This window comes from Glandiceps talaboti, chromosome 15, assembly GCF_964340395.1.
Source record: "Glandiceps talaboti chromosome 15, keGlaTala1.1, whole genome shotgun sequence".
NCBI classification, from domain to species: Eukaryota; Metazoa; Hemichordata; class Enteropneusta; family Spengelidae; genus Glandiceps; species Glandiceps talaboti.
The window spans coordinates 8,189,568-8,217,522 of NC_135563.1; the positions used below are offsets into that span (position 1 = coordinate 8,189,568).

A 27,955-nucleotide genomic window follows, 5' to 3' on the forward strand; every position below is an offset into this window, starting at 1 on the left:
CAGTACAGATGACTACAAATTTATATCCATGGTTCCTCTGTTTTTTGCTTTGGCCATTACGCTTACTGTGTACCGTTTACACACATATTTATACAGAAGTGTGTCTTACGTCCGTGATCAGTCAATAAGTAATAATGACAAACATCTTGGCAATGACCGCTAATTAGATGAAAATGTAAGACTTATGCTGATTGGCAGAGGTGAGATGGCTCTCCTTCTGATCTAGGAATAACCTTTGCAAAAGTTCAACAAAATATATTATCTTTTAGAAATCACTTATAAGAATTATTTATTTGTGCAATACCATGAAGTGTATATTTATATGCATATTTTTTCTTTATATAAATATATTTGCTAAGAGACCAATCACAGTCACTTTTGTAAGCAGCTCGTGATACCCTAAGAAATGAAAGTACGCACGCGCATAAAAGGTCAAAAGTTCATTTTCATTTTCTGAGATGTGCAGCGAGACAGCAACGTTTATCAACGACGTGTGAGAGAATGAGAAGTTCATGTTTATCACACCCCTTTTTCAGTTATTTGTCTCTCTTAACGACCCAGTGATAAACAGAACAGACTTTCAACCATGCTTTCCCTACGGAAGTGGCTGTATAAACCAAAGGTAAGGGACTACAACTTATTTATTGCGATACACGTACATTATATCGAATGAACACTTTTTGGGCCCTCGCCCCTCCTTGCGACGCGGGTATGTTGACAAATAGCACCAACGCGGTGTACCCTTCTGTTTTGATCTGTTTTCAGCGGCACTTCCGTCTACCATAGCTAGCCGCTTGTGCTTTGGGAATACAGTCATTCATGACATTGTCGATTAGGTACTTTTCGTGAACGAGTCGGTGTATTTTGTCATTTTTGCACGCGGTGGGCGATCGACCACGCATGGCACTGGCATGGCACTGGTTATTTATGCATGGCGGCGATTATTTGATTATGTAGCTCGCTTCGTTGGTTTGAGTCACATGCTTGTACGTTGTTGCCGAAGGTCTGTGGTATTTATTGTATGCATATTACAAGAAATGAGAGCGATAAGTTCGCTATATCATATGTTGTGTTTTGGTTATCCGTTCAGTCGCTGATCACGACAATGTTGGACCATCGCCAAGTTTTCATTACAACGTGATGCGATGGAAGTAAATAAAAACATGATGACGGGCGTGGATCACGTGTGTATGTGCTCAACGATACACCCGACCTGAAGCACCCGTGGGCACTGACAATCAATTGACAAATGGAGTGGAAAAATAAAGTACACCGTACTTGAAAACCCATGTAGTGTTTTACATTTTCGATCATAGACGTGGGAGAGAGACTATGTTTTAATCATGGCAGTATCACCCAGTGGTGCATGCTTTGTTGTAAAATAGGAAATAATAGAACCAAGCAAATTGAAGTCTAACAGTAACACCCACACACTCTGTCAGTGTCACATGATGAAACTAGTAAAATAGAATCGTGAGCAAGTCGGCATACCGCCCACCATGTGTACAATCCAGAATAACAATGAATCACATGATTTACATTGTAACTTTACAAAAAAAAAATATGTATGAAAAAAAAATATGTTGCGAAATACCAAAGCATACATGTAAATTACTCTACAGGTTATTTTTAAAAAAACATATACTATAAACTGACTATTAAAAAAAATAATGGAAGTACATGATGTAGGCCATGCAGAAGTAGGTTGATGTATATAGGTCAGCAGTTGTTTGAATAATTTTACATCATTAACCCAGGAGTGGTGACATCATAACCCAATTATTACCGTGGTTTAATAGTAAACTATTGTACCTCATGTTGTAGTTTAAGCCATGCAAACAACGCTAAAATACTTTTCAACAGTTGCTCATTCCATTTGACCTCAAATGTTGTCAGTGACTACAGATCTGTGGACTGCTACATACATAGTACAATACATGCATGTCGGTCAGAACAATGTTCCGATTGTAGCAGTGTTGCAGCCAGCCTTTTGAAAGAGTGGGACAATAGTCCCAAGGCTTTCATATTTTTCTGGGTCATCATAAATTTTTTTGGGACATTATAAAAAAAAGCACCAATGGCATTGCACAACTGTACAGTTTAAAAAAAAATATTTACCCACATGTTGATCCATGTTAGGTATTTGTTGAATGATTATGCAGTTGCCTATCCAACCCTGTTGTTATCTATGCAATATATGCGATCATTTGGATGTTGCTACATGTATAGGCATGATCATGTTGCTAAATATATCGCATAAAATTTTAGTGTGGGTCATCTATGACCCATCGCTTTAAAAATTGTGGATCAGGTCCAAAAAATGTGTGTCAAAAGACCCCCAAAAAAACCCTCTGGCTGCAACACTGTTGTAGGACACATAAATGATACAGTTGGTATGGTGTGCTGTGATACTCTCTGTGCCTCCCACAAGTATGTCAGAGTTTGAATAGGCGGGTGGGTGGTAGTCTCTGCTCTAATTGGAGTGAAATGCCATCCACAAGTATGTCAGAGTTTAAAGATGCTGGTGATTGTAAAATATTACCTATGTTTGCTTGAACATTTATTTTTAGCCAATAAATCTTAAACTTATATAACAATTAACATGTTATTACAAGATATTGACTGATAATGACTCTGGCCATGAATGTGATTCAGGACAATAATATTAAAGATGTCTACTCAAACGGTTGAGTCAGACACAAATTATGTTTTGTATGGTTCAGTAATAAAACACTCAGGGTGGTAATCTACCTTCAATTCAGAAAGGTGCCACAGGTACAATTGTAGGTGATTCAAATCAAGTCGTATGTGGTTGTGGTATAGTTCAGGTGGTGTAGATGTCGTCAAAGTGTTTTGATGTGTTGTATGATGTAACCCCTGGTAATTCCCCGCCTTTCAGCTTACCGACCATATCATACATGTACTTCATCAAAAGTGAAGTTCATTACTTCATATACAAAGGTGTACATTTCATAGTAAATATACATAAACAGTTCATTTTTTTTAGTACAATTGTAAATTTCTTAAAATAACGTATTAATTTCAAAAGTAGTATAAGAAGGGTGAAAAGGTTTTTTTTTTGCTTGATCTCTTTTTCTCTATTGTCGCCACCAATCAGTTTACTGTTTTGAATTAATTTCAAGCTTTTGTCAGTCTATAATTAGCACTCAAAGAATGTTAATTACTAGAATGTCATTGTTTTCTCATTACACATATAGCAGGACTTCCCTATCATGGTTACTTCATAAAGCATGTTCTAACCTAATCATTGCAAATGTAATTTGATATACAGTCAAACCCCATAACCAAATATTTTAACTGCAAACATGTGTATTGTGTGGAAATAAATCCGTTCAACCATTTTGTCCTCATATTTACAACCACTGTGATTAGAATCTGATGTAATAATTGGTTATTAGTTCAACATAAATGTGTTTTTTTGTGTGTGTATGTGCTCAGCTAGAACTGTCTTTATCATCACATGTTCATGTTCACAATGTATGGACATTTACAATGAAAACTAGGACATTAGAAGCAAAAACGAGGGCGACGGATCAAGTTAAAACACTCGACGATCACTGCATTGAATTATAATCCGATTTATTCACTGCTGTCATTTGATATGATCACACTGTCATAGCAGAGGATGACATTAGTCAGTATATTGTAATGATGTTGATACATGGTCGAAATTGTAAATAGTTCAACTGTTGTATGCAAATTGTTATACAGTGATGTTTCCAAATTCCAGCTGAATGACAATTTGATGTGTTCTTAGAAATGATACTATTCAAGCACTGATTGAATGTGTATGTTGTCAGCTAATACTCACAAATGAGATTGTCTGTCCATCTCTATGTGTCTGTCTCTCTCACTTCCCCTAAGTCTCTCTTTCTCTCTCTCTCTCTCTCTCTTGCTCTCTCTCTCTCTCTCTCTCTCTCTCTCTCTCTCTCTCTCTCTCTCTCTCTCACTTTTGCTTGCTTGCTCAATCACTCCCTTACTCACTCACTCACTCACTCACTCACTCACTCACTCACTCACTCACTCACACACACACACACACACACACACACTCTTCCCCTTCCCCCTCTTTCTCTCTCTCACTCTCTTTTTCTCTCTCTCTCACTCTCTCTCTCTCTCTCTCTCTCTCTCTCTCTCTCTCTGTCTCTCTCTCTCTCTCTCTCTCTCTCTCTAACTTAAACACAGTGAACTGTCTTAGCTACTGTTTTCTATTTATTTACATTGGGTCTATACTAGCAAAGTCATAACTTAAGCTGTTGTCCAGGGCACAAAGACCACAGCACATTGTATTTCGACTACCATACAGCATGTACATGTATCTATACATTGTAAATGGGTTGTTTCTTAGAGAAATGCATATCAGGAAAAAGCTGTAACTAAAATAGTTCACTTGCGAAAAGTACATACGTGTATATGTATTTATATATTTTATGCTCTCCAGGGAGTTGAGGAAGTATAAAGGGCCATTGTGTCGCTATAGATCAGCACCAGGGATAACAATTGTGAAGTGATTTGAGCATAGAATGGGAAAGTGCTATATATATGTATGTGTGTGTGAATGTATATATATATATATTATATATATATATAGATATAGATATAGATATATAGATATAGATATAGATATATATATAGACACACACACACACACACACACACACACATACAATGTACATACATGTATAAATGTAATTGGGTTGTACCATTCACATTACCACTTTAAAAAACTACCATCATTATATTGTGTGTATGGAGGTTAGGAAATGTCAACTAGCAATTATAAGTGACTGAGTAACTGTATTATATTTACATTCATATGTAGAATGAATGGTACATGTACATGTATATTGTGGTCTGTTTGGCATACTCAATATGTGTACGTGTGTATGAATATTGGTGAGTTGTTATCAAAGAGCAATACTACAACTGAAAATTAAAAGTGGTGGTGTGATACAACATTTTGATATACTTATTGATTATTATTTATTATTTCTAATATACAAAGTCGATAATTCTGTCTGGGTCTACAAATTGTTACTATAGCAATAAAGGTACATTTGTCACTTGGCCAGACAACATTTTCACTCATATTGCTCCCACTTTATTTGCTGGCTTGACTAAATAACCATATATGTACTGTGAAGTCAACCTCCCTTGACCCCGATATTGAAATGACCAATAGAAATCTTCTTAGCTCATTTGCTACACTATTCTATTTCATGAAGAATACATCTAATTCTTATTAAGTGCAGTTGAACAATGGCCTATACCCTGTCCTTGTCAGAATATGATGTGTGCGAACAGTGCATGTTTGTAACACTGTTGCATGTTAAAATATTGTTTGCTGCCATATAATCATCTAAGATATTAATAAGATAAGATAATGACATCATACACAAAGCCTAAGGAAATGTAGCAATGTAATAGTAAGAGTTTGTTGAGCTGGTTGTTAAAATGTAGCAATGTTAGTAACATTTTGTCTTGTATTTTTGTGAACTCAGACAAATGTAGCAAGATTTAGAAAGACTTCTGTTGAGCTACATGTAAACAATAAAATGTAGCAATGTCAGGAAAGGTTTTGTCAAGCCAGGCGATACAGCGTAGCAATTATGCTAGTCTGATATTTAGAAGGTCAGATTTTATATTTTATTTGGAGTGAATTGTTCTTGAAGTGTAATATTCTTTTTAACATTTACGTGGATACAATTCAAATGATACTGTGCACAAGATACATACTGTATTGTCTTTGAACAGAAAATATGGATTATACATGTTTATTACACCTCGACATTCTTACACAAGCTGTCATTGGTCAGAATCGAATCACATGGTCTTCTTTAAATAGACTATTGCCCGCGCAGTGATATTGCCCACGCGTGCACAGACTAATGCCCGGCAGTATTTCCCGCTGAAGTTATTTCGACTATTGCACTTCTCTTATGCACATGTTTTCCAGTGTTGGTCATTCGAGGTGATAAAGTACATTTCTTGCAGAAATGTTAATAAATATAATTACAGATTAGCTGTGGGGACGCTCGATCTACAAATAATGCAGCCCATGTCCATATTAGATGTGTATATGCAAGCAAGTACAATTTCAAAATGCATCATCAAAGAGAAATGAATGAAGAGTACGTATGTAGCTATGTGAATGACTGGACCAATGAGTGTACATGTACCATGCAATAAAATTAATAACACATGCGCTCAGGCAATATGCCCTCGCTGGCATGTATTATTATTTAAATACGTGATGACAACCCATGTCTATGTCATTCGTTATGTGATGCTTGAAATAGGAGTCAAAATATTCAAAATCGCAAAATGTATGCCTGAGGTGGTGTTATACAATTTACTGTATTACATGTACATGTATTCCTCTAAATTTCTCTTTATTCAGCCTGAAAATACTGACAAACCTAAGGGTTTGTCAGTACTCATCTAGTGACTCATATTGACAAGGCCCCCGTACGTGTAGGTGACTCGTACATGTATTATACCTGGCTGACAGAAGAAAAATGTTAATAATGTAATAATATCTAATTGTCATAGATGTACATGTAAGTTGTACGTGATGTAATTTGTTGCATATTTTTGGAATCCGATTTGGAGTGGACACACTTGAAAGCACGTTATGTTTTAATTTCCTGCTATCCTAGTATCAAGTTCTAAGTATGTGGCGTCATGATGGTTGAATGGTTTGAGTGACGAGCTTGGTTGTAGGTTTGAGCCTTCTCAGTGCCACATGTTTAGGAATGGCTGAAATAGCCTTGGACAACACTTGTGTCCCAGTCAACCCATCTGTGGACCTGGTACATGCATGTACTTGTAGCATACATGTACAGTACATGATAGCATTGTATGTGAATGATATGCCTTTCCTGAGGTTGCAATGGATTGTATGCTCCCCAGGGAGGGCTGTTGTACTGCTATAGTTCATTGCAAGGCATAATGATTATTAGCTCTGGAACTCTCTGGAGGACAGGCACGTTATAATTATAAACGCTCTTTACATGTATATATTGTTTTTGTAATGTTAATTATTTTGAAAATGTTTGGAATGTTATACCATTGTGCTAACCTTCCTATGATACATATATACCTGATACATACATACATATTATTTTCGTTTCATTTTCATTTCATGCTTTCATTCAGCTGCATGTTATAAAGGAAAATATATAGTAGTAATGTTTTAAAAAAATATTACGATATTAAGATTGGGATATTCAAATTAGTTAGGTATGCTTCTCATATTGTCATAGTGAGAGAAAAAAGTTATTCTGATGATGCTGTTGTGTAGGAATACCAGATGATGTTTTAAGGCCACGTTGCACCTTACAATTCAGTGAGCAACGCTCTAAGTAATTTGTAGCATACAACTACATGTACATTGTATAATTGCATTGTGTATGGATGTGCATGTAAGCACAGGGCGTTACGATGTCGCAAGGAATCCAACATGTCAGATTTTCGAATTGAAATTCATCTGTAGAACTTTACTAGCCTCTTTGCATGGGACGAATTGCTCACTAGATCGATAATAGTGAAATTGCTTGATGTAACTTGGCCTTTAAAAATACCTGAAGCATCTGTTTTAACTATTAACGTCAGAGACTGATTGTAGGAATCACTACTTCCAGTATGTAATAGCATACTTGCATCATGCATAATACACTTCTGTTTTTACTGAATGAGCAAAAAAACTTACATATGAGCAGTTCATACGCTACCTTACCTACATCAAAGTGAGTGTGTTTTACTTCTGACATGTTCTGCTTAAGGAGAGATATCTCACAAGTTGTTCAGTAGTTATTAAGTACTCAGACGACAGCTTTTATAATGCTAAGTGATAAGGTATAGAGTAAATGACAACGCTATGCTTCACCCATACAAATATGGGTGTATTTACTATAGTAGCTACATCTATGTAAGCACTGTATGTCTGTAGAATGCACATATTTACTGTATAAATGTCATTATTCAACTATACCGACTGTCTATGTTTTCCAGCATCAAAAGTTGGTAAGATGTACATGTAGAAATTATTAAGATGATATTTGTCTAGGTTTACTAGGCTGAGCATGGAAAGTTGATAACATGTGGAAATTATTATCATTATATTTGTCTAGGTTGTCCTGCATGGAAAGTTGATAAAATTTAGACTAACAGTTGCTTGTGTTTGCCAGCATGGAATGTCGTTAAAATGTAGCGGGTATGTAAATGTACCTAAAATGTTAAACTGAGACCGTGAACTGCATGAGTCTCATTTGCAAAATGTCGCCATCTGAGACCAGTCTCGGTTTGTCAGTCTCAGATGGCAAAAAACAACAAAAAACGTCTAGCTGAGACCAGTCTCAGTATGTAAACCATCATGATCTGAGATCAGTCTCAGATGGCAGACGTGATCTGAGACCACTCTCCATACCTCAACGTAGACAATATAAACAGTACATTTGAAATGATATTTTCACCTCTACACAGTTCTTTCAGTGGAAGACCCCGGGTTTCAGCATCAAGTTTTAAGTTTTAGCAGACATGAACATTTATTAGATGCACACTGAATATTCATGACTTTTTATCCAAATGAAATAAACCCCTAGGAGTCATGAATATTCAGTGTTCATCTAATAAATATTCATGTCTAAGACCCATGATGCAATGGTGTTCTACTAAAAGAAAAAAACAGAGGTGAACAAGAGTTTTAATTTGGTATTTCTAGGCAACCAAGTGAAAATTATGTGATGTGAAATCATGAAATGACTCTCCAGAACCCCAAGTTAGTAATAAAATACTCTTATTTTCTGGAGTTCTATGATAACAGACATAATGCCTCACATAGATCTTCAAATTTAGTGCCGAGTATGAAACAGAAACATTTAATAAAAAGATTAATATTTCTATTGTAAATAATATCATATTTATACATTCCTAAGGTCTTCCATAAAAGTGACTCGGATGAAAAATTGATGAGACCTATAAATAATTAAGTGTTTGTGGTATTAATTTTGCTATAAATGTATGATTTATTAATTACCCAGTGGACGATAGGCGTCTTGTCAAGATAGCTATATTGCAAAATGATTAGACTGTTTGTTGGTGAGTAGGTCGTACAGATATCCGCCTTGTAGCTAGATAATGAAGTGTGATGCTTTCGTAGTATGATTGCATCAGCCTTCTGATATATCTGAGTTATAAATTGCAGTCTATGATAGAAATATTGTTTGGTATGTAATTGGGTCAGATCGGCTATTTTGGACAAAAATTGGCAACGTTCGGAATTATTAATTGTTTGAAAGAATTGATTCCATTGAGTTGAAATTTCTAAACCTTACAGCTACATGTAGTGACATCAAACAAACTGTAATCTCTTTATCGTGATATAGCAATGTATTCTAAAATGTTTATATAGCATACACATTGTCAAAGCTCCTTTAGGATAACAATACAGATGTACATGAGGCTGACAAAGTTACCTAGAGATGCAGATGTCACTTTTCTGACACAGTTATCCATTTCACTTTACACCATGTATTTGGTTACCTCTCAAATGTGGAGTGGTTGATAGTGAAAGTGAAAGGAAAAATTTATTTCTAACTGGAAAACCACTTAGGCCTAATAAAAAAAAATTGTCTGGTTCCGGTTACCCGACCCCCCCTAGCTTTTCACGCCTACGCTAAACCTTTTTTTTACGTATTCAAGGAAAAAAATACTAAAATCATGAAAATTGTGAAGTCTCGCCAGAAATAGTGGATGAGGAAACTAACATCAACTTAAAAAGAATATAAAACTGTTCTTCAAGCTGTAATGGCTGATTTACATCTGATGAAAAGAAACCAATAACATAGAGACCATGTGGAAAACAACTGAAAACTTAAACTCCCTGAACTATAGACACTCACATACATGTATGAAAAAAAAAATATAGAAAAATAAAATAAAAATCGACCTACCCCCACCTACATGTATTCTAAAATAATCGGAACATTTATATATTCAATATTGTAAAAAGTAATCATATTACTACATAATTAACAGAAGACACACACTTCTACCTCTATATAACAATCTTGTTTTAATTTTGATGTAAAAATAATGGAATGTAGAAAATGTTAACCTGTATTGTTTGGTTTCACAAAAAAAAAAATGGTTGTGTTTCACAATTGTGGCAGTGACTCAAGATTTGAAAGGAAGCCATACAGGAGTTTGTAGAAATACATGTAAATGTACATTCGCACGTTGTACTGTTGCGCCACCATAAAGATTTGGGCAAATTGTGAGTTGGTGAATTTTGTACTGCTCACTGTGTCGTATAAATATACATTGTATATGTTTTACATGTACGTAGGACCTTTTCCCAATTGTGTCTTTTGTTTAAAAATAGAACTAAACTGATTTAAAAAGAGCAAGAAATGCGGGTACTAAAGAATAACGGTTTCATAAAATATGACGCAATGTACAGACATCTACATCAATATATTTAAGCAGTGGGATTTGTATAAAAATATCAATGTCTTTATTACCAATTACCTGACAATTATGTTTTATAGTTTAATACCCAACAAGTGACAAATATTTATTTGTTCAAACAGAATGCACAAACACAAACATCATCACAATTTGTGGGAGTTGGCAAAATTTTCCATTGCCACTATGCCCACATATTGTTTTGTACAATGGTTTTGTGGATGCTCGCTCTCTTCACCTTGTGTGTGTGTTCCTTACATCATTGCCATTCAGACTCGCGTTGATTTCATTCAAACCTAGCACAAAAGCATTTACCCAGCATGCATCAGTGTTATCTGACGCTGCCATGCAGTAGATGATAGAGGCAGGCAAATGAACCGTTAACCACAAGTTATATGTTTGTGCACATTGCAATATAACTACTTGGCTGCCGTTGGTTGCGTCACCAAATTGCCATGTTGCCCCGTTTAGCATTTGTGTTGATATTAAAGATTTCAAAACTGTCAGTTTTGATATCCATACATTATCCCTTAATGTGGATTTAAACATCTTTGTACCGTGTGGTGTATCACAATGTGACAGATTTAGAAATTTTGCCAGGAATACTTAGAGTGGTTAGTAACACAGCTGTAATTGTACACGTCTGTAAAAAAAGCCAGACAGAGTCCGAGAGGTGAGCAGAGCATGATGCCATCAGAATATTAAACATATCGATGATGAGGAAATCTAAAGTAAACCATCAGTCATTGCATACTTTACGTAATGGACCATGTAAAATGTGTACAGAATAATGATTTAGCAGTTAGTGTGAACTATAATTATATGGTTATGTAACTTGGGAAACAAAATGAGTTGCAATTTTATAGAGTGGTATATAATGGTATGCACAACATGTATTGGTATGATACGATGGACATTTTGAAAATGAGGAACTTCTTTTTTGAAATTATTCTCAATATTTATTTACAAGGGGAAGTGTGTATGAAAATAAAAATGCAAAATATAAATAAAATAAGAAACACCGTTTACTTTGTAAAGTTCAATCATGTGTTTCAGTTGTTTCACAAATATATGTATGAGGTCAGTCTTAGTAACATACAATGCAAAATATGTTTGATGAAATGTAGAGTGAAATAAAATGTGTCTACGTGTTCACACGAGTAGCACTGAAGTAAAGCACTTTCTCTATATATGTGCTACATTGTGCACTCATTTATAGTATTCATAATTACATTTGTATGTTCTTGGCCTGGTACATGCGATATATATGACCAAGTGATAGCTAAGTCATTATACATGTACATTGTATATACATGTACTTTGATATACGTAATATTTTGTTGCATCGTGAGTGACCTGGCCAGTCGTATCTAGGGTTTCGACACACCTACATGTATGTACAGTGCATTTCACGAAGCGAGATAGTGCACATGCTCAAAATTGATGTTCTATGATATTTTTGACAATGATTGATAATGACACCTGACTCGACTGTGACTCCAAATGGATAGGCTTGTTGACATTGATGGATGCTACGATGGTCTAGATTTTATTGAAAAAAAGCAATCATCTCATTAATACAAACGTGTTATTTTAATATAACGTGATATATATTAATAGATCCTTAATCTTTTCTTGTTGATTGTGGAAATATTTCAGACTTCTAATTTTTTTATTTGCTGTTTTAGAAAACCGATACTCAGTTACTTGCCCAGTTTTACTACGCTGATGAAGAATTGAATGAGGTGGCCATAGAGTTAGATAGTTTTGATGGCAGGAAAGATCCAGAACGATGTACAGCTCTGGTCAATCAATTAAGAAGTTGCCAAGACAAAGTACTCAGTAAGTATCGTAGTACTTTGTATGTCTCTATAGTCAATCAGTCTATTAATCAATCAATCAATCAATCAATCAATCAATCAATCAGTCAATCAATCAATCAATCAGTCAATCAATTAAGAAGTTGCCAAACAAAGTACTCAGTAAGTATTCTGGCACTTTGAATGTCTCTATAGTCAATCAATCAATAAATTAATCAATCCAGCAATCAATCAATCAATTAAGCAACTGCTCGGGCAAAGTACTCGGTAAGTATCCTAGCACTTTGAATGTCTCTATAGTCCATCAATCAATAAATCAATCCAGTTATTATATCATGAAAAAGTAAAATGTGAATGTTGTTGTTTTGGTTACAGGTATCATTACAAATATCGTTGAGGTAGCTATACCCAATGACAAGGCAAACAGAGATTTCCAAGTCAAATTTCCTGATGATGTGCTGCAAGATACGTTGGCAGGACAGCTTTGGTTTGGAGCTGAGGTAAAATTATTATTTAAAGTGTTGCCATAGAAATAGCATAGGATAATGTGTTACAAATGTGTACATATGTATGCTGAGGTAAATCATTGTTCAAAGTGTTACCATAGAAATAGCATAGGATAATGTGTTATGTTGAGGTAACTTATTATTCAAAGTGTTGCCATAGAAATAGCATAGGGTAATGTGTTATGTTGAGGTAAATTATTGTTCAAAGTGTTACCATAGAAATAGCATGAGATAATGTGTAATCCTGAGGTAAATTATTGTTCAAAGAGTTACCATAGAAATAGCATAGGATAATCTGTTATGTTGAGGTAAATTATTGTTCAAAGTGTTACTTACATCAACATTTATTTTCCTTGGACATATTATTATGACCCTGGATAAAATCAATAGAAATTTTATCACAGTAGAAAGATAATTGTGTTATTAAAGTAATATGTTATTGACATGTTCTGCTCCGGGTGTAAGTACAAGTAGAATGGTTTATAGTCAGGTTTAATTGTTTGGTATTGATTTGTACATAAATTGCTTAAAATTACGCTGACTCTTACGGTATCTAGGTCTGTGGAAAGCTGCATGTATACTAGTTTCAATTATGTTATGTCTATGTCTGGGGGATACATATACACATGTACGTGCATCGAATATAAGTCAATAGGTATATATTTCAGTCCACAGTTTATACTATGAAATACTTGTTTGGTCAGAAACTTGTTAATATACAATGTCAACTCAACTACATGTAAACGGTTTCACTGTAAAAAAACCAGAGAAAAACAACATTTTCAGATCTTTTTAAAATTGACATTGTCGTCTGAAACTTGTGGACATTTGCGTGACCTTAGTTGCCACTGCTGAGTAGACCAATGTTTGGATATTACCAAACAGACCTTGGACTTTATCCATGTACATTTATTCATGTCTGACCCTGTTATGACCACCACCACCACCACCACCACCACCACCACCACCACCACCACCACCACCACTCAACACCCCCCACCCCTAAAATTATCATCAATGTTAGTTTATGAACTTTGTTCTAATATGTACCGCTACATTTCAATGAGTTATAGACTTATTGTGATGAACCAGGTACTACCTGGAAGATGAAATGGAACCCAAATACAAGAGTGGCAGTCAGGTTTCATCTTACTAAGATAGACATGAACTAAAACTATTGTTGCGACATGCTGATATAAAGGTATTGACTGGACGTTGATTGAATTGTACTCCCAGTAGGGTGACATCCCTGATGACTTCCGTGATCTTGCAGTGTACATTTTGGGAACTGGTAATGTTTACACTACCTTGCTTTAATACATACTGGATGAATTCACACAACAGAGACACTTCTGTCATCCACTTGTGTAATCTACCACATCAAAGAACAAGAGTTTTTGTGTCTATCTTAGCAAGCCGAATCCTTGACTGCCTGTGTAGTATTATAGATCTAATCACCATGATGAATCTGCTTCTGTTCAGTGTCTGGCTGCAGGATCCACCATCATGAATCGTGAGATGGAAAGTGCAGCTCTAAGACCACGGGCCAAAGAAGTTATACGAAGTCTAGATTGTCTCAGATCTGTGCTGAGAGACCAGTGTCTAAGAAATGTCCATGTTTACACAGATAAGGTAAGATCTTTGCTGTGAGCCACACCAATGTCTGAGAAGTGTTTATGTAATACTGATAAGATGTGGGTGTTGGTGTTTCCCATAAATGCTGCAAATAACTTTTACCAATATAAGTAATAGTTTAGCATAAAAACCGTGATTCCATGAGTTGAGGTGACATATTGTGAAAATAACTCTTGTTCTCATCTTTATATGGTAAGATTGATCCTACTCAAGGAATAACATATCTCGCATTGAAATACTGTAGCTGATGGAAAGAGATAAGAATTAAAGTTTTCATCAAATTAGAAGGAATGTTTTTGATCAAAGTGGAAATCCAGGCTGTCATATATTATAGACATGAATACATATGGCTGCTGTTGTCCTAGTTGTGACACTACATAGTCATGTGACTCACACTCTGTTATGACCGTTGTAATCTAGTGCTATCCATGGCAGTAAATCTCAAGATCTCTCTTTATGTCTATAGCTCAATGAGGTCTTGGATGAAACTTCAAATTCAACCAAAGCCACACACAGTCATTAGCATCATGTCTTTGTTTTAATCAACCACAGAATTTTGCCCAATGATAAGTTAGTATTTATAAGGGCCAGTTACATAATGTCCAAATATGGTATACATGTGTATTTGTCATATCAGGATGCTATTTATACACTGTTTACGTCATTCAAATAGTTGTGGTTTACTCATTTGCATGAACAGCTTTTGGTTCATGATTTCTCAATGAGCTATGAAAACGGGGTAAAGGGATGATTCGATACCACAGGTAGATCTAGACTATGGCCATGGCATCATCATGGTCAAACTGGATGTTTCTAGCCAGCATCATTGTATTTGTCTTTATATGAATATAGAACCAAAATTTATATTATAGCCTTGTTTGATCCAGGGTGATATTTGGTCATTTTTGATGTTAGTGTTGTAAGCTTACCTTTTATTATATCATCTGATGACAGATCAAAGACACACTGATGCGGTTTGATCAGATCTTTGCTGACTTTGAGTACAGCTACGTGAGTGCAATGGTTCCTGTGAAAACAGCCAGAGATTATGAAACCCAACAGGAAGTAGTGGTGCTTTTTTGTGAAACTGTTGCCAGGTGAGGTTCTTGTACTCATTCTATTCACTGAGTCAATATACAAGGGGTTGAGTGGAGATTATGATAGTTAGAATTGGTCATACTATTCATTGTTCTGGTTACAAATGGGGAAAAAAACATGTGGCAGTTGAAGCAATCTTCAGTCAGTGGAGACTCATTTGTACAATGAGTTATTTCAGTGCAATCTTATGAACATATTCAGAAAAATATCTTGCTCTGCTGCCTAGCAAGGATAGTCTGTAGACTTTGAATGTCTTTCAATGTCAAGGGAGTTGAAATATAAATTACCACCAAAAGCTGTATTTATGCATTTCATGCAATATTGGAATGTTAATGTAAACCTATGATGTTGTCACGTCCACACATGACTTACTTTCATACTTGAAGATGTGTAGATATGATGTAAACAAACATGAGCCAATAACCAACATCTATCAATGTGTGATGGATTACTAATGACTTACACTGTTGTTAATTAACTTCTCTGTATGATGTCTAGCTAGATTTGTATCTATAAAATTGGATTTCGTTAGTTGTTGAAAATGATTGCTTAGAATCGAAAACCAAAAGCTTGATTCGGATCTAAGCAAAGAGTGTAGTTCTTCATTCTGTACAGTTACATTCGTACATTGACCATGATAACAATTTGATCTATAGTGTTAATGTGTATGAATTATAAGATTGATTTCTAGAGTCTGTTATTTATATCTTTACAGAGCCTTACAGTTGAAATTACTAACTCAAGACCAGTTGGATTCCTGTGATCCAGCATTAATGTTTACAATACCAAGACTTGCCATTATTTGGTAAGATAATTTGACAAATTGTCTTCTGTCTGTCGTTGTGGTTTATTAGCTCTGTAAGGGGGGAGCTTTAGAAATGGTGACCATCCATCTGTCTGTTTCTGTCTGTCTCTCTGTGTCTGTCTGTCTGTCTGTCTCTGTCTGTCTGTCTCTGTCTCTATCTATCTATCTGTCTCTCTGTGTCTGTCTGTCTCTGTCTCTATCTATCTATCTGTCTGTCTGTGTCTGTCTGCATTCCTGCCTGCTTGTCTGTCTGTCTGTCTGTCTGTCTGTCTGTCTGTCTCTGTCTGTCTGTCTGTCTGTCTGACTGACTGCCTGTCTGTCTCTCTGTATCATCAATATCTCAAAACCCCTGGCTTGTTTGTAAATATGCATCACTGTAATTTCACAGTTTATTATGAAAATAGTCAGCTTTCATAAAAATCAAGACTGCGGTGTATGAACCAACCCATACAAGAGTCTAGTTTCTATACAGTATCGTTATGGTTTACACTTCCAACAACTGAACTCAATTTATAGAACTATTTATGAGCTGTCAAGGAGATTGCCCTTGTTCCCTTGATTAATAGCGAAATTGAAATGTTGAAAATTTGTAGAATGTGACAGGCATACCATTACAGTGATGGACCAAGTAGTGTCATCAATAACAGTTCCTAGGTACACGACTACTTGTAGTAATTATAACATGCCATTTCACTATGCATTTCATTGTGCTAAATTTTCCAAAATGTACATTGTGTAGGTATACACATAATACATGTAGTCTGTAAGGTATACCATGATAGGGCGCCCTCACACATCAGTCAATGGCTTTCAGGAGCAGGACAGTGAGGGCAGATCGACCTCATATCTTACAATCTAAAGTACGCATTGAAAGGTCAAGAATGTAGATAAGGGCTGATAGCTGTCAAAACTATTGACTACTCTTCAATATTTTGCTGGCAACTTTTTCATGAATTTGTTAAAAAAATTCTTTGTTTCAACCAGTATATTTTACATCGTGGCTGATTCGTTGGTTTCTTTTGTAGATATTATTGCCTACTTTTCACATTACAGCTACTTTTTAAAATTAGCTACATCCCTGTAGGCGTAGTCTCATAGTAAGTTTTGTGCATTGATGTTTAAGATATTTCCCAAGCTGTTTAAATTACAGGTAATGCCATTCTGATTAAAATCTGATGTGGTGAAGGAGGCTAGATATCCTTATTTACCTCTATTCATCGTGTTGTGACGTTTGTTTTGTTCCATGTATAATCACCACCTTCCCACATCTGACCTTGTGTAATAGAAAATCTCGTTTGAATCTCGCACTTTTGAGTAGCCAATCAGGGTGAGGGGTATGTTGGCAGCTGTGCACACTGGAGAAATTGAAAAAAACACACGGAGGATTGAATTGATGACACGACCCGTCAGTGGTGGTGGCGACCTCTTTCTGAACAATTTTGAAAGAAGCGTGCTGATTGGTTGAACAAACCTTTCGAGATTCAAATGAGATTTTCAATTAGACAGGTTCAGATGTGGGAAGGCAGCAATCACGTGGAACAAAACATATGACACAAAAAATGATGGGAATAGAGGTAATTAAAGACATCCAGCTGCTTTCATGACATCAGATTTTAATCAGATTGAGGTAATACAGTCCCTGAAAATCAGTGAAATCATTAAATTCCCATTGGTTACTAGTGTACCGATCAATAAATATTTTGATTTTTGACAGTGGGCTGTATATTTATCCAGAGGGGCCATTAAACTGTGATCAGGAACCATGTGAGATGTCTGAAATGTTCAGACCATTTCATAGTTTACTCTACAAAATAAGGTGAGTTTTACATTACTGCAAGGATAGCCGTACATTTTGGAATGATGTTCAAATGGGATGTGACTTTGCCGAAAAGTTTTTTTTTAAAAAGAGAGAGAAGATTTCTGTTTGTATTATTGTTGTCCAAAAGTTGATGGTACAGAGGAGGTTAATATCTGATATATTGACTCTCTTCTACGGGGAGTTGATTCGTATATTCCATTAGAAAGGGGTTAATACATGATATATTGACTTCTACAGGGAGTTAATTTATATACTCGGCAAAGAAGGGATACATATATAATATATTGACTTGCTGAGAAGTACAAGGAATTGATTTTTACACTCGATGAGGAAGGGGTTTAATATGTGATATGTTGACTTCCTTCCATAGGGATTTAGTTTATACACTTAGTGAGGAAAGGGTTAATAGTTGATTCATACCTTTAGTAAGGAAGGGACTTGGTTATAAATTAATGTATTGACTTTCTTCTGTGGGAGTTAATTCTTAGACTCATTGGGGAAGGGGGTTAATACATGATATATTGACTTGCTTTTACAGGGAGTTAATTCATAAACTCGTTGAGGAAGGGGGTAACTAAATGGTATATTGACTTGCTTTTACAGGGAGTTAATCCATACACTCAGTGAGAGAGAGTTATTTCTGCTTGAGAAGGCATTGTCCAGTGCTGAAGAGCCTTGGGATTATTTGGAGAAGGAACTCAGTAAACCTACGCAAGAAGGTGCCAGTCTGTCTAAAAAGGGCATGCCAATTAACCAATCAAAGAACAAGAGACGGTCACATGATGACAGCATCTCATCACCATCCAGCAGCAGTATTAGCAACCAATCAAACTCTTCTAATTGCACTATCAAAATGGACCAATCACCACCCTGTGTTGTGCAATCTGAGCAATCAGGATCTAGCTGCATTCAAACTGACCAATCAGATTCAAGTCCTGTCAAAAATGACCAATCAGATGTTCTGACAGACTCATCAACTGAAAGAGAATACAATAGCACAAACAGAAGTAACAATCAAATAGATTATTATGAAACTAGTCTTCCAGAAACAGATAATCAGTCTGAGAATGAACTGATTGAACCCAATGTTTTGAATAGAAAACTGAACGTACTACCACGGCCAGGGCTTCCAAGTGATATTTCAGTATCGGTGGACTTCAGGCAGGAATTTGCTACAATAACTATTAGACCCGAGTCTTTATCCAGGATCGAGCAGACAACACAGAGTGTGAGTTCATCAGGGAATACAGATGAAAGTGACGTAGGCATAATCAGTGATGTCATTAACATCAGCAGGACAGAGTGGGGGAATTGTAACTTCACAGGTCACATGACATCAGATGACATCGCATCTGATGATGTATTTGTCACAGAAATTGAAACCGAAACTGAGCATGCCCACAGCTCAAGGACAGCTGAAAATGCGACAGGAAGTTATGATGCTCCCTGCAGTAGTTCGCTTTGTGAAACTGAGCATGCTCATAACTCAAAGACAGCTGAAAACCCTGATGGAATTTATGGTGCTACATGTAGTAATACACTTTCTGAGACTGAGCACGCCCACCGTGCAAGAACATATGAAAATACTGCTGGAAGTTATGGTGCTACCTGCAGTAATTCTTATGTGGAAACTGGGCATGCTCACAACTCAAGGACAGCTGAAAACCCCGATGGAATTTATGGTGCTACATGTAGTAATTCACTTTCTGAAACTGAGCATGCTCACAGTGCAAGAACATATGAAAATACTGCTGGAAGTTATGGTGCTACCTGCAGTAATTCTTACGTGGAAACTGGGCATGCTCACAACTCAAGGACAGCTGAAAACACGACTGGAAGTTATAGTGTGTCCTGTAATAATTCTTACGAAGTACAACATATGTGTAATTTCATTTTGGGTGATATTATTCAAAGAGCTGTTGACTGCGCCTCATTGAGAATACCTCCAGACAACAATAATGCAACAGCGGAAGAGGTCATGGTTCATCTTCAAGAGCAGTCACGTTGTACTGAGGGTAAAGGTCAAGGGTCGTCAGAGCTTCATGATGACGACTCCAGTGTTAGTGATGGAATGTGCTGCGAAATGTCACATGACTGCCATTCAGTGGAAGGCAGTGGCTGCTGTGATTGTCACCAATATCTACCAGAGGGTATGATCAAGAAATCGAACACCGTACTTTTCAAACCCTCAGATTCAGATCCCAATTCAGTCCATAATTGCACGCCACTTGAACACACTGCATTCATACCCCTAAATGGACATAGTTCTAATCCGAATTCACCAGACTACTGTGAATATGATGATGATGATGAATCTGAAGATAGGACTGCAGAGGGAATGTCAGGTTTAGCAAATGTGTATGTTGTGGGAAAGAGTAACGCGACCGTGGAGTTCAGCCAAGCAACGACGGATATCTATAATGGTGCAGCACAGAACACACCAGTACCTCAAATGCATGGAAATCAACCGTCCAATTTTGTGTTGACCGACAGTGACAGAATTAGACGTTCATATGCAGAAAGAGGAGAAGTAGTTGGTATTGCGGAGTATCAGACCACAAGGCGGTCTATCGGAGAGGCTATCGTCACTCAGGAAGAGACATTTATCACCAATTGTTATGAGGGCACAGGTGTTGGATTTGAAGTTGAGAATGGATACCAATGGGAATCTGATGAAAGGTGTGTGCATTTCACTTGATATGCAGTATTTTATCGGAATTAATCCTCATTGTACTGGGGGATATTTGTTTTTAACCCCAAAGGTGCCTGGAAGTATCCATAAGGTCACGTGTACCAAATAGAGGGGTCATTCTGTTGACAATATCTGAAGTGTTCAATCAAAAAGTTTAAGTATCATACTGATTTTCTTCATCTTTGGAACAAAAGTTTACTTCCATACCGAGATTTACCATTGAACACAGATAAACTTCATGTGTTTAAATCTTGAGTAAAGGTGAATATAATGGGTGATATGAGTAGGGTAGGGGAAATGTTCATAATTGTTTAGCAACAATGCCCATAACTTTTACTTAATTAGATATTTAGTAAACATTTAGTAAATGTAAGTAGTTGTAATATGTTTGAAGATTGTTTGTATGCATAGTGCAAACAGTACATAGCAATTGCTCTAGCATCATTGCGGTTGCTGAACTTCATTTTCGCACTTCTAACCAAGTTTTGAAAACTTCCACGCCATCAATGATAAAAGCTTCTCTACTTACTGAGATGTCGATAAGTTGATAACAATTTACCTCTAATGTGAATTACAGTGTTGGGTTTCTGGTAGTACATGTATTTTGATGTGTTTACCGTCATCTCAGTAAACAGGTTCATAAGGTTGGAACTTCATGTTTACAATCATGTTTTCACATAGCATCAATCGTAGTGGAGTGACCCCTACAGTTTTCATCGTGGTTTGTATCATATATAAACATGTCAATGTCACATTTGTGAATGTTTGTTTAGGGGGAGGAGGGAGAGGTTTTGTCCTAAACGAACGATGTTCCAAATTTCTTCCACCATTTCAAAAAGTCCAGAAGCAAGCTTCAATATGGTAAAGTTAGGAGAGATTTAAAGAAATCTGATTTTCAATGAAATTCATTTCCAATACACATTCTGCCTTTATCATGTTTTTAATGTTTATTGTAAATTTAAAAGTAATTGCGATATTCTGTTTGTTTGATTGGACACAGTGCAAGCAGTACAGAGACAAGTTCGTATACATCTGAATGCCAGGATGAGACTGAGATTAGTATGGCCATACAGGCTGCAGAGTTGGCAGCTAAACAACAAGCCAGGGCACACTTTACCAGTGCTGGTGATCTTATCCATAGACTCTTTGTCTGTATATCTGGTGAGTATGTCCTGAATATACAGTTAGGTGTTAAATTTGTATAATGTTATACAATAGCTGTACGTGTAAGTGGGTAGTAAAACTGTCAAAAGTGGTGGTGGTAGTAGTAGTACTGAGTTGATTGAATGGAACAGCCAATATGTGACTCCACTGTGCATGTATGTGATGGTGGTGGAAAGTGATTGAACAGCTGCTGTTACATCATCTACCACCACCACAGACAGTGGAGTCACTGACAGTATCAATCATCTGACTGTGGTAGTGGTCATGATATTGGTGATAGTAGTAGTTATTTGAATGGAACAGCCACGTGTGTGACACCACTGTCTGTGGTGGTAGCTAATGGAACAGCCAAAATGTGCCATGTTTGTTTTGAGATGATGAAAGCCAAAATACTTTACTTCAAAACCTGTAGAATAGCCAACCTTTTGCCAATCATTTGTCTGTGGTGATTTGATACGAATATCAATGTGATCTGATTAAGTATTAGTTATTGCTGGGGTGGGGGTAGGGATGAGTGGGATGGGGTGTTTACACTGATTTAGCGACGTGTTTCAGTTTGCCAAACACATGTTATATTTCATGATTATGGCCTAGGGAAGCAGACGATCAACTAAACAAATGTATACCAAATGTCTAGCAGATAGTAAAAATAGTGTGTATTGTGTATGTGTAATCTGTAGGAGTGGCTGATCAGCTGCAGACCAACTTTGCAGCCGATCTACGTAACATTCTAAAGACAGTGTTTGAAGTATGTGCATCCGAGGACTTAGAAGTCTTCTATGTGGATAGTGGTAGGCAACAAGACGCAGTGGGTATCTCTAATGAGACATCGTCTCAGGACAGAGAAAGACGCCATTCATCAAGATCCAGGAACTCTAGTGGATATGAAGGTATGCAGTTGTAATCAATATAATACTCTACCCACACACAAGCCAAGTGGTGCATGCTGTACTCAAATACCAGGCACAAGCCAAGTTGTATAAAACCAAAAATATTGGATTGATTTTATAATCATAAAACATGTGTTTCCATTAATGGCTACATCCATAAGTACACTTGTGTGTTTTAGATTCGTACAAAAATAATACATTCTAGAATTGTCTTTGTGTCAAACTACTTCCTGGACATACTAGCCCAGTGTACAGATAGGCGTTTTATCTCAGGCTTACCTAGCTTCTACTTCCAATAGGATCGAAAATGATATGGAGTCACATGCTTACATGTTGAACAAATTTCAAGATGTTTGCGTGTCCTGTGCCCATGTGAACAGGGTTACTGTGTACTTTACAGTCAAATATGCGTGGCCATTGTTCATGCTGTAATGAAGTCAGCAGCCATCCAGGTGACTGATATAAAATGACCATAATGGGAAGGTGGCCGTTCTGTCAAGGGTCGTTGATTTATTCATTGCGCGCGTGTGTGTAATTACATTTCTTATATTGTGTTTTGATAGAACCACCTCCCTGGGTACCAGATGAGGAGTGTTCGTACTGTACATCATGTAAAGCACCTTTTACTGTGATTAGAAGAAAACACCATTGTAGGAACTGTGGAATGGTTTGTATAGTCAATGTTTCATTTGTTGTTTGAATTGCACTGTTTCAAAAGAGGAATGAATACTTGATGTTGAGAACTGTAAAGTTATTGTAACACTGGCTAAGTCCCTGTTTCATTTTATGTTTGATGGAGCATGAATTTGAAATTTTAACCATAGTGTGACTGTCTGTGTGTGACGTGTGTGTGTGTGTGTGTGTGTGTGTGCCTGCATGTGCGCGCATCCATCCATGTGTGTGTGTGTGTGTGTGTGTGTGTGTGTGTGTGTGTGTGTGTGTGTGTGTGTGTGTGTGTGTATGTGTGTATGTGTGTGTCCATGTGTATATTTACATACTAATGTGTTTGAAAAGATTGATGTGAATGAATAGTCTTCACTTGTATGTTAGAACTGTAGACATATGATTTGTAAAACAAACATGATAATAATTCATGGCTTTTCTTTTCTTTATTTATCATTACAGATATTCTGTGGCCGTTGTTCTGCTAACTCTGTACCCTTACCAAGATATGGTGTAATGAAGCCAGTCAGGGTCTGTACAAGATGCTATATGTTCCATGTCACCCCATTCCGCAGATAGTTTTCAAGTCACAAGATGCCATGTTTTGTATGTCATCAAAGAGCATCAGTTCTGAAACGTTGGCACAGCAGATTACAAGTTTGTGTGTGCATAGTTGGCAGCACAGATCACCACGTGTATGCTTATTTGGTTGTCAGCAAAAGTCACCAGGTGTATGCTGTTTATTGGTTGGCAGCACAGTTCAGCAGGTGTGTGCTGGTTTAGGGATGATATTCTACTTGCTGCTGTAGAATAAGAAATTGTACCTTTTGTAACATATAAACTCAGACTACTTTTATACCAAAACCAAAATCTCAAAATATGATTTCCTTTATACATGGATCAATTATTTGTATCAAATGTAGAAGTAAGCCTAGAAGGCAAGTGTCGATGGCACGTGTAGATACATGTGTTGCCAAACTGATACACAACACAAAAAAAACAAACTACAGTATTCAGCATTTATGCCACTTTGTATCAAAGATATGAAGCCACTTATTTTTTTTCGATTAACGCTGTAGGAATTTATAAGTTTCCGTAATCACCTAGCTATAGCACTGTTTGTGAAAGCCACAGTCATATCATTCATACAGATACTAGTATCATGTCTATGCAGTGATTAGGAAAGCAAAAACTCTTAATATAGGCGAGCTTTCTCATGGTGTAGTTCTAATAGTCAGGTTGACTTTGACCACCAAAGTCAAGGTCAGATGTCTGAATCAAGTTGTTTCATACATTAGGATGTGCTGAAATGTTTAATTATGTTGTAACCTTGACCTTTGCAGTCAAGGTCAAATGTCAAGATGAATTGTGTGAATTAATCTTGATTGTGAACTAGGGCAAAGATGTTTCATGTGCACATATAGTTGGTAGCGTGTCTTCCTGACACACTCGTTATCTGTGTTATTAATAGTATACATGCGAGTTTTCTGATGTGCACAGCTTGTCTAGCTACCCACAGAAACTGTGACTTTAAAACAAAAAGCTATTATTTTGGAGTCAGAGACGACAAGCTGTGAAGAATATGAATGGGAGTGACTTATACAAACAGTAGAAGGCAGCTCACGAATGAAAGAAATTATAGTTTCCTACTCAGGCTGAATCATCTAAAACACTGACTGAAATTCTGAAGTCAAGTCAAAATCTGCAATAAGCACCACCAACATGTAACAATGCAATTTGATTAACCTTTTCGCTGTCACCCCCAAGAAATCTCTAAGAGATAATTGTGACACAATATGATTTGTTACGTCATGGATTTCAGATTTTGTTTATATCTTTTTAACTTTTTAATATTCTTTTTTTTTTAAGCATTAAGAATGTACATATATCTTCTGTATGAGAATTAACTTTTATGTAGTGAAACTATTTCTTTTGTTTTTTTTGTCAGTGTTTTATTTTATTGTCTCTGTTGTTATTTTATTATGTACGTAGAGAGTTTTATTGTGTGTAGGACAAGTATTTTGTTCTTTATACATATCAGTATTTGCATATGCATATTACCAAAGTTTATACACCTGGACGTTTTAAGAAAGAGTGCAGGGGAATTCATGAATAAGTTCGATTTATTTCTGGTAACTTACACAGGGTGACCAGTGACAAAATGTTGAAAATACTAGTACATAACGCTGCTTGAATAAAATTTCATATCATGGTAGGTCAAATTGCAAGTTTGTTGATTATGATATATTAGCAGTATTCCGTGAACATAATAATTGCGTGATCACAAAGCTACAGGAAAATTATTTTTTAAAATGCCTGGAAATGCAATTGATTTTTGGTTGTTGGGGGGGGGGGGGGATTCACCACACTGGAGCTATACTGAAACAGTCTATCTATTCAAGATGTGTTTTCTCTGTCCTTTGTGAAATGTAAATGCTGCACATATCATTACCTCATTTTCTTGAAGATCTGCGAAAACGTACTTTTTTTTTGAGACAAGTAATAATAGTCAGTTTATTTAACCAAATAAATGTAAACTATAACAGTGGGTAAATTGGGAGTCAGGAAATAGTTAACAGCTAGTCTGGGCCTGTACCCTCACATATTAATATACAGAAATTCACAGTAAGGGACTATTAAACATGTGTTATGTACACATCATCAAATCAAAATATATAATGTGTTATGTACACATGATTAGAATTGCAAATATATGTTTGACCAGTACAAATGTTTGGGGATCCCGATGACTTGCCAGTTAGAGACATTATACAATTATCACCCCTTTTATTCGGCTGTAAGGTACGCTGTGACAGCGCCCTCACACATTGGTCAACCCCTCTCGTGTCTAGCGTCTGTATTAACTCACCCATGTCATGTTTTTGGAGATTGTGAATTGTGTTTTAGTTTTCTATGTTCCAAGTTTTGTGTTTACTTGTGTATGATTGTACTGATAGAAGCAAAGCTGAACCAAAGAAGCCATTCGTACATTGTGTGAGATTTTAATATTCTGTGTTGTGTTCTAACACAGTCACTTGTGGGCTTATATTCTATTCCGGGATGATAATATTCTCGTCTAGGATGATCATAGTACAAAATAATGATGTTATTAGGTATTCACGAAAATTCAAAAAATACCGTCACCGGTGATTGCATTATCAACTTTAATATTTTCTGATCCAATCACCGATGAAGTTGTTTTTTTTCCATACTGAATTAAAAAATGTGAGATAGAACACAGAGGGTATAATGTGTTCCCTGTAATTACAATTTCAAATTGTAGGACACAGCAGTGCGTCATGATTGAATGAACTAGCAGTAACATGGCCATGGCGAAATACCCCCATGGGACACACAGACGGAAGAACAGCGCCCTCACAGTCGATTGTATAAAGGACAGATAACAGATTTGTAGAGACACACAACACGAATCACAAAATTAGACTAGACTTTAAGAATTTTTTAAACGAAAAAATAGATTTATTCAGTTGTACAGTTTTAAACTCTGCATTCATTTTATATATATTGTTATTTCATTGATAAAATGATAGAGGTCAACAAACTTTTGATTTCATTGTGTAAACAACAGTATCTGAAAGGTACCTGTAATGGCAGATTGAACAATATTACGTCTATATGCTCCAAAGTTACCAAGAGGGGACTTTTTAATTTGAAACTAATTTTTGAATTTAAAAAAAAAATACAAAAGTATTTGGCAACAGCAAATGCTTGGTAAAATAGTTTTACTGTATATGAAGAATTTGTGCAAATAAAATGTCTTTTTTTATTTACATGATGATATTTGTCGGTTTTTTTGTATAACGTTTGACCGCTGTTTCGTACGTGACACCGTAATTTGTAGTCTCGGTTACCCACCCTCTTGCCGCTGAGGGCAGAAGCGGGTGAAACCCTCAAACGGCAAGAGGCTAGGTAACTGAAACTAATAATTGGACGGAATTAAATGAACGCGAGCATGACAATTATCGAGACACGTGTACAGTTCAAATATCTGTTGACTATTCACTTCAACCACTTGAATTGAAACAATTATTAGCACCCCTTGCACATCGACATGGTTAACAAGACGACTTCCGATTTCCAATAGTCGTTGCCTTGATGCTTGAGGATACAGAGAAAATTCTCAGGTATTCCATCCACACGTTGACACTGACGTTTGCAATAAGAAGTGTCGTTAAAGCAACAGCGCCACCGGTGTCAGTAACAAAAAAACTTCGAGATAAAAACGTACAGCGTATGGGTCTTGTGGAGGTAAAATTTCATAGTATAGTTTCCTTTGTCGTCCCGTAAGCGGCGAAGAGTGTTTTTCGAGACTATATATCTCTCGTGCTCTGTAGTTTAATCTAACATTCACCTA

The 27,955-nt window shown here is 36.4% G+C and overlaps 1 protein-coding gene across 1 annotated transcript; it reads left to right on the forward strand.

Annotated features, from left to right (window-relative positions):
- The first annotated feature begins 473 nt into the window (after window positions 1–473).
- Window positions 474–27,322, forward strand: LOC144446154 (lateral signaling target protein 2 homolog). Its single transcript, XM_078135882.1, has 12 exons — window positions 474–622; window positions 12,177–12,330; window positions 12,684–12,808; window positions 14,297–14,446; window positions 15,404–15,546; window positions 16,263–16,352; window positions 18,067–18,168; window positions 18,775–20,850; window positions 21,864–22,024; window positions 22,708–22,917; window positions 23,481–23,584; window positions 24,043–27,322. Exons 1-12 carry the CDS (start codon window positions 587–589, stop codon window positions 24,157–24,159), a joined length of 3,468 nt encoding a protein of 1,155 aa, XP_077992008.1. The 5' UTR covers window positions 474–586; the 3' UTR covers window positions 24,160–27,322.
- The last annotated feature ends 633 nt before the right edge of the window (window positions 27,323–27,955 follow it).

Excerpts from the sequence above, each read along its gene's own strand:
- LOC144446154 (XM_078135882.1), top strand. The coding sequence starts at position 587 with ATGCTTTCCCTACGGAAGTGGCTGTATAAACCAAAG. Across the intron at positions 623-12,176 it reads AGTGGCTGTATAAACCAAAG|AAAACCGATACTCAGTTACT; the intron begins GTAAGGGACTAC and ends TTGCTGTTTTAG. Across the intron at positions 14,447-15,403 it reads TCCATGTTTACACAGATAAG|ATCAAAGACACACTGATGCG; the intron begins GTAAGATCTTTG and ends ATCTGATGACAG.